Raw genomic sequence first — 7285 nt, 5'->3', positions numbered from 1 at the left:
GGTACTATGCTGGATGCTGAGGACACGCTGGGGGATAAAGCGCAGCCACTGTCCTTGAGGGGCCTCAGATGCACAGATGAGAGTCACAGGTGCGTGTGCATTACGGGAGCCTGGGGTGAGCATGGCTGGGGGAGGGGGAACCTCTGAGAGGATGACACATGAGCATGTGCATCTGAGATCTGGAGTCAGCCAGGGAAGCGGGTGAGGGTCAGGTATACCAGGCAGAGGCAACAGCATGAGAATAGGCACAAAAGTGAGGAGGCCAGCGGGTGTGCAGGAAAAACACAGGCAGCTCATGGTTCTGGACCCAGAAGCAGTGAAGCAGGGAGTGGAGGAGATGAGGCTGCAAGCAGTGGCAGGGGATGGACTTGAGTCACTCATTCATTCATTCAATAATTTATGAAAAGGTTGCTCTGGCCACACACTGTGCTAGGCCCTCTGGGGACAGGGCTGAGATTTAGGCATTGTTCCTGTCTTCACTGAGCATAGTCTGGGCACGTGGCTTAGGGGCCAGCAGCGGGAGAGAGACATTCATCCAGTGGTTACATAAGTAACCCCTCGATCCTCGCTGCAAGGCAGCTGTTCAAGCAGAAGAGCCTGAGGCCCAGGGCTGCGTACCAGGGGTGAAGGAGAGCCAGTTGGCTCCGGTGGGGGGAGGGAGGTGAGCACGGGCAGAAAGGGACGGCTGAGGGAAGCTGGGGCAGCTGGGGGAGGGGGCTAGGCCGTATCGGGCTCAGGAGAGTGGACTCTAAGTTGCAGGCTGTGGGGAGCCACAGAAGGGCTTTGAGTAGCAGATGGACACAGGCCGCTCTGCAGGACAGCTGGCAGTGGCGGGAGGGAGGGGGAATGGGGCAGAAGAGGCAAGTTGCAATGGTTTGGGAGAGAGAGTGAGGAAGGGGCTAAAGCAGGGCCATGACGATGGAGGACAGGCGCTAAATGTGTGAAATGCCTACTTATAGAAGAACCAGGTGGTGTTGACACCACTTGGGCATCTTTGTGGGACCCACAAGGGCCTGGCCAGGATCCTCCCAAGCCTTGGCCCCATTTGGGTAAGTGCAAGGCACTGACAGTCTGAGGGGCACCAGGCTTTGACGTGAAGACCACCCAACCCTGGGAACTTCCCAGGGCTGGGCTGAAGGGGACTCAGCCCTAGGTGCGGAGGAGGCTGGGGAGGGGGCCGAGCCAGCATCTCATGACTCACCTACTTCCACCCAGTCAGCCTGGTGGCATCTCCGCTCCCCTGCTCCAAATTCCAATTTGATGAGGCTGCTGGAGGCTGAGTCAGCTCCAGCACGGCGCACGAGAGCAGTGTCCCAAGGGGCTCCCTGCCAGGAGCCGCCAGCCAAGCCCAGGGCCGGGGCTGGGGCCGGGGCCTATGGAGCCAAGCTCCCAGAAGCTATAGCAGCCTCAGCTGAGCAGTATGGCCCAGGGAGGTCATGTTGAGTGAATGTGCCTGCTGGGTTGCAAAAAGCTAACTGCAGGTGAGGCCAGGGATGCCACTCTGCCTGAGGAGGACTGGGGTGCAAGTCTCAACCCTGCCCAACTCACTGCATGACCCTGAGGGATCATCTCTCTCCCCTCTTGGCCTCAATTTTCTTGACCATAAATTGGGCCCAAATCTTCTCCTGTTAGATTGCGAGAATTAAATAATCCATATGGAAGTGATGTGCAAACAGTCCGGTGGCCTCTGTGATGGTCAGGGAGGTGGGAGAGGTGAGTAGAAATGGGAGGACTTCCAAGGCTCCCTGAGGTTGTGCAGGTTGTTTACTGGACAAGGATATCCAGCCTAGGTGGCTGAAACCCAACCCATACTCTGTTCACCAGACCATGTGCCCTGGCCTAGAACTGCCAGGACCAAGGAGGTACCTTTCTCTAGTGGGCACAAAGATACCCTCTGAGCTAGCAGTAGCCCCTAAGACTTTGCTGGGCCAAATCTTTGAATTTATGGGAAGTCACTGAGAAACTGATTCTGATTCTTGGGATGGAGGGGAAACAGGGCCGGCTTTGCAGAGGCTCTCAGAGAGGTTCCCAGCCTTGGCTGTGAGGCATATCTTACTACTGGAGGCAGTTGGGGGGGGCCCAGTCAGAACAGAGGGGCAGTCTCTCCTGGCCCTGCCTCTCTCCAGCAACCAAAGCAGGTAACCACCAACACAGTGTTTTCAAAAACACTCAAGACACAGACCCAAGCTGGGTTTTATTGAAATGCCAGGAGCAGGCATGTGACAAGGTAGCCAAAGAAAGGAGGAAGGTGGTGTGGGCTATGAGATGGCAGGGAGGGGCAGGCCCCGTATCCATGGCCCTGGCAGCCCCTGTCTCTGCCAGGAGCTGAGTGGAGCAATCACCCACCCACCCCCAACAAAATGGCATGCTCAGGCCTGCAGGGCCTCTGCCCGCTGGATTGTGAAGGCCCCAAGGAGAGGGACTGGAAGCACTAGGTTTTCTCTCCTGTGAGGGAGGAAGAGAAGGGGAGGATGCAGGAGGAGGGGGAGGTACAGCCAGAATTGAGGGTGTGGCCAAGGAAGGCTCTCCTGCTGGTGTCCGCGCCCAGCCTGTAGTCCTGGGTGACCAAGGGGCGCAGCAGCAAAGAGAGAAGCTGAAGTTCTGGCACTCAGGGAGCCAGAGCCTCCAGCTAGTGGGGACTTGAGTCAGCCCTGAACACAGGACAGAAGTTCAAAGGGTTCGTAGATGCAGGCAGTTCCCGAGTGACCCAGTCCTCAGAACTGGGGACGCTCAGCCTCCTTGGGACAAGGAGGGGGAAGACAAACAGGAGGATCCATCCCTAGCAGGGGCGGCAGAGGGTGGTCTCCCCCATTTGGCCCCACTAGGTCAGTTCCACATTGTTGGCGCGGTCCAGCACACGGGAACCACGGGCACTGCCCCCAAGCTGGAAACGGCTCTCATAGAGAGTGGGGCAGAGGTGCCAGCGGTTGGCCCGGTAGATGCCCAGGTAGGTGTAGACGTCAGGTTTGTAGGTGAGCAGACACTTAACGCCTGCTGCACGGATGGCTGCATCTGCTTCCAGTACACCCAAGCGGTCCGTGAAGTCGTCTGTATAAACACAGATGACCTGCCGCCCACCCTCCTTGGCCCGTGGGCTCACCTTAGCCACCTGAAGCCGGCCCTCGACCACGGCTCGAGCAATGCCAGCCCAGGCATGGTCCAGCTTGAAGCCAGGTGCCAGGTGTATCAGCCATTTGCCAGAGAGCACCTGGTGGGTGATGGCCAGCTGGCGCAGGGTACCTGGCGTGATGGGCCGCCCACTGGTCTGCAGAGCCTCCCAGGCTGCCTGCAGGCCCTGCACATCACCCGAGTTGGGGACGTAGCCCTGCCCGTATGCTGCAATCCAGCCCACGGGCTCAGAGTTGGGCGAGCCAGGGTCCCCGTAGCGGGTAACTTGGGATGGTGGGTACTTGGCCAACCAGGCATCCAGCTCTGTGGCAGGTGTGGTGCGGGCGTCAAACACCAGCCAGGGGTCCATGTCAGCTGCCATGGCCTCTGCAGCCAGGTGCTCAGCAGTGAAGCCATCTTCACGACCACCTGGAGAGTCCTCGTCCTCCAGCTCCTCACCTGGTTCCATCCTGCCGTAGGGAACTGAGTTAGGACAGGTCCAGGACAGACCCAACTTGCTGGGCCCTAGTGGGTGCCAGACACTGAATTAACTGTGTGGCCTTGGGCAAAACTTAATGTTGCTGTGCCTCAGTTGCCTCATCTTTACAATGGATAACAACTGTTCCTGTCTCAAACAGCTATAGAGAATTAAACGTCTGAAGTGGAACAAAAGCTGTGTAGATGTTGTTAATGTTATTGCTACTCTCCCTGACCTACAAACGAGGAAACCGAAACTCAGAGAGACTGGACTCACCCAAGGTCACACCTAAAGTGAGTGACAGGGCCGAAATGTGAATTCAGGCGTGGGAACCTCCCGGCCCTGCCAGAGGATGGCAGCTTTCCCGGGCGCCGGGAGTTAATGGAGGGAGGCAAAGCACACGTTCGCGCAGCACCGCGGCAGGCCCCATGGCGCCAGGCCTCCGGGCGGGCGTTATCCAGCCCATTTAACGACGAGGACACTGAGGCCAGAGACGGCAGTGACCGATCCGAGGCCAACGGGGCGGTGTCCGGACTCGAACCCACGGTCAATAGAACCTGCAGGAGGGTCAGCCTCCCGCCCCGCCCGCCACCATTAGCGCCCAAGGCCCTAGCTGCGCCCCCGGCGGGGAAGTTGGGGGCGGAGCAGTCGGGGAACGCGAGGAGGGGCGGGCCTGCGGGGGGCGGGGCTAACGCTCGCTCTTCTGGCCTTGGGGGCGAGCGGGAGTGGCGGTCCCGTCCGCGACAGACGCGTACCGCCTGGGAGGCTCTAAGGCGAGGGCGCTCGGGCCCTGCGGGCGGTGTCGTGACCGGCGGCGCTAGGACCCTGTGGGCAGCGGCGGGGGCGGAGCGGGCGGCACCAGGACCCGGGGGAACCGCGGCGGGCGGGCGACGAGCAGGCCCGGGGGCCGGGAGGCTGCGGGCGGCGGCGCTGGGCCCGGCGCGGCGAGAGAGGCCCCGAGATGCCGAGCAAGAAGAAGAAGTACAACGCGCGGTTTCCGCCGGTGAGCACGTGGCCAGGCCCCGGAGGAGCGGGCCGGGCTCTCGGAAGGCTCCGGCCCAGGCCCGGCTAGGGAGGCGGGCGCATCGCGATGTTCGGGGGCCCGGACGCCCCGCCCCCTTCCGTGCCCTCTCAGCGTCCGTGCCCCCCGCCCTCTTTCTCCTGGGATGCTCCCTTTCTCTCCCCCCACTTAAGCACCCTTTCCGGGACGGAGGCGACGGGGTCCGAGCTCTCTACCCCCTCCCCAGGCACGGATCAAGAAGATCATGCAGACGGATGAAGAGATTGGGAAGGTGGCGGCGGCTGTGCCTGTCATCATCTGTATCCTGTTGGGGGTGGTCGGGTTGAGGGAGGTGGGGGGATGCCGGCAGCCCGGGGTCGCTTTGTGTGGGCTGGGACATGACCCGGCGTTCTCCTTGACCCCCCTGAGCTCGGGCGCTCGAGCTTTTCCTGGAGTCACTGTTGAAGAAGGCCTGCCAAGTGACCCAGTCCCGAAACGCCAAGACCATGACCACGTCCCACCTGTGAGTGGCTCTGTTCTGGGAGGGCCCGGTTGGGGTCCTCTTCCAGGAGTTCACATGCTTAGGAGAGGCTGTGCCCTGATAGTGCGGGAGGTAGGAGGTGCTGGGAGATCAGCAAGGCCTCAAAGACTAGTGGGTTTGAACTTGGGAGGAGGGGTTGAGTGTTCTAGCAAAGTGGGGGATGGTTGGGATTGAAATTTTCCAGGCTCCATTCCCTTGACATCCAGAGAGCCCCTTGCTGAGGGCGCAGATGGCTGTGCCCCACCTGAGTGCCATCCCCTCCCCATCTCTTCCAGGAAGCAGTGCATTGAGCTGGAGCAGCAGTTTGACTTCTTGAAGGACCTGGTGGCATCTGTGCCTGACATGCAGGGGGACGGGGAAGAAAACCACGTGGATGGGGACAAGGGTCCCCGCAGGTGGGGAGCCAGGGTCCAGTGTCCAGGTGGGGAAGGCCAAGGCCCCTGGGGTTGGGGGTGGCTGGCGGGTGGCAAAGGAGGGGCGAGACCTCTGGGCAGATACACTATACTTTCCTGAAGGGGCCGGAAGCCAGGCAGCAGCAACCGGAAGAATGGTGGGATGGGAAGCAAGGGCAAGGACAAGAAGCTGTCGGGCACGGACTCAGAGCAGGAGGTGAGTGAGGCCCCAGCCCTCTGTCCTGCCCCACAGGGCAGGCAGGGCAGCCTTGCATCCGGCCAGGCCAAGCTGGCTGGAGGCCTGGTCCCAACCTCACCTGTGACTTTTTCGTTTTGGTTTGTTTGCTTGTAAATTGGGGCTACGGAGGTCCATCTCCTATTTCTGCTTTCCAGTGATGAGCCCATGCCTTTCTGGTCATTTCTCATTCCTGCCTTGTTCGCAGGATGAGTCTGAGGATACAGATACTGACGGCGAAGAGGAGACACCACAGGCCCCACCCCAGGCCAGCCACCCCCCTGTCCACTTTCAGAGGTAAGCAGTTCAGTGGCACCAAGAGAGGGCCAGCCGACCCCAAGGCTGATTTGTCCCTCCTGGCCTCCCTGGCCAGTTGGTTCTGTTGGTTGTAGCAGATTTCAGGGATAGGAGGGGAGGAACTGAGGAGGCCTTAAAGGCTGAATACTGTGCTCTCAGAAGGTTCCCTCCCCCTGGGTGAGGCTGTGTGACCTGCCCTGGATCCTTCCCCTCTCTCGGCTTGGCTCCGTGTTGGTACAGAGGGCGCTGGGCTCCAGGGCTGCCTGTGTGGAGGACCGGGTGGGGCTGAGTGGGCAGGAATCTGCACCGGAGAGTGGCCTGATCTTCCTTTCCTGCTTTCTGCCCTGCAGCCCCCCGACACCCTTCATGCCCTTCACCTCGACTCTGCCTCTGCCCCCAGCACCCCCAGGCCCCTCAGCACCTGACGCAGAGGATGAAGAGGATTATGACTCCTAGCGCCCTCTGCCCCCCAGGCCCCACCCCCTTTTAGTTGGTTTTAGTTGCTCTGGGGGGAGAGAGAAGTTAGAGCTGTTCTTAAATTTATTAATAAAACAATAATAAAAGGAAACACCAGTGTCTGTCCCAGCTTGTGTCCAGTGCTTTGTGGCCTCCTTCCCGTCCATCCACCTCCTTCCCCACGCTGAGCTGGGGCCAGGAGCCGTGGTGGTCTGGGCAGCAGCTGACTGAATGGAGGGCCCGGAGGCCACGGTTCTGCCAGAGCAGGACCGGGGGGCTGATGGAAGGAAGGCGGATCAGAGTGGCGGAGGGCCTGAGCCAGCTGGTGCCGGTCATGCTGGGAGACAACCTGTCTCATTGTGCTGTGTGAGTCTGGGCAGGTTTCTGCCCTTCTGTGAGTGGCCTCTTCTTGTCTGTCTAATGGAGACCATTCTGCTCATTCTGGGCTGCTGCAAAGGGACAGACGGGACAGGAAACGGCAACAGTCTCGTAAACAAGAGCTTGGGCCAGTTGCCTTGCAGGGTGTGTGGGGAGGAGCAGTGGGAGCAGAGGTACGTGGGGTTGTGGCGGCCTTGAAGGCTGGCTTGTGAGCGAGCAGGCTGTGACCCTGAGCAGACCCTGGAGCTACGGGCCGGCGCGAGGCAGATGTGTGTCTTCAGGGAGCAGTGGCTTGGAGAGGCGGGTGGGAGGCCTGGCGTGCTGTCGGGAATCCTGAACACTGATGACTGACTGCATCAGGGGGAGGGGATCCTCAAGGACTCTCAGGTTTCTTTGGGTG

General features: G+C 60.5%; 2 protein-coding genes across 2 annotated transcripts; one reads left to right on the top strand and one right to left on the bottom strand.

Annotated features, from left to right (window-relative positions):
• Positions 1–2175: 2175 nt before the first annotated feature.
• On the bottom strand, positions 2176–3582 carry CUNH11orf68 (chromosome unknown C11orf68 homolog). Its single transcript, XM_007461972.1, has one exon. The coding sequence runs from the start codon at positions 3575–3577 to the stop codon at positions 2822–2824; it is 756 nt and encodes a 251-aa protein (XP_007462034.1). The 5' UTR covers positions 3578–3582; the 3' UTR covers positions 2176–2821.
• Positions 3583–4305: 723 nt separating this feature from the next.
• DRAP1 (DR1 associated protein 1) lies at positions 4306–6616 on the top strand. The gene is made up of 7 exons (XM_007461971.1): positions 4306–4589; positions 4834–4906; positions 5016–5109; positions 5403–5522; positions 5643–5736; positions 5963–6051; positions 6402–6616. The coding sequence occupies exons 1-7, from the start codon at positions 4548–4550 to the stop codon at positions 6505–6507; spliced, it is 618 nt and encodes a 205-aa protein (XP_007462033.1). The 5' UTR covers positions 4306–4547; the 3' UTR covers positions 6508–6616.
• The last annotated feature ends 669 nt before the right edge of the window (positions 6617–7285 follow it).

This window comes from Lipotes vexillifer, unplaced genomic scaffold (genome assembly GCF_000442215.2).
Source record: "Lipotes vexillifer unplaced genomic scaffold, Lipotes_vexillifer_v1.1 scaffold1129, whole genome shotgun sequence".
Classification (NCBI taxonomy): domain Eukaryota; kingdom Metazoa; phylum Chordata; class Mammalia; order Artiodactyla; family Lipotidae; genus Lipotes; species Lipotes vexillifer.
The sequence above is the reverse complement of the archived record's forward strand: the minus strand, read 5'-3'. Positions and strand labels throughout refer to the sequence as shown.

What these genes read in the sequence shown, in the direction of transcription:
- DRAP1 (XM_007461971.1), top strand. Translation starts at nt 4,548, where the DNA reads ATGCCGAGCAAGAAGAAGAAGTACAACGCGCGGTTTCCGCCG. An exon ending in ACAACGCGCGGTTTCCGCCG is followed by an intron (nt 4,590 to 4,833) that starts GTGAGCACGTGG and finishes CCCCCTCCCCAG; the next exon opens with GCACGGATCAAGAAGATCAT. An exon ending in GGCTGTGCCTGTCATCATCT is followed by an intron (nt 4,907 to 5,015) that starts GTATCCTGTTGG and finishes GACCCCCCTGAG; the next exon opens with CTCGGGCGCTCGAGCTTTTC.
- CUNH11orf68 (XM_007461972.1), bottom strand. Translation starts at nt 3,577, where the DNA reads ATGGAACCAGGTGAGGAGCTGGAGGACGAGGACTCTCCAGGTGGTCGT.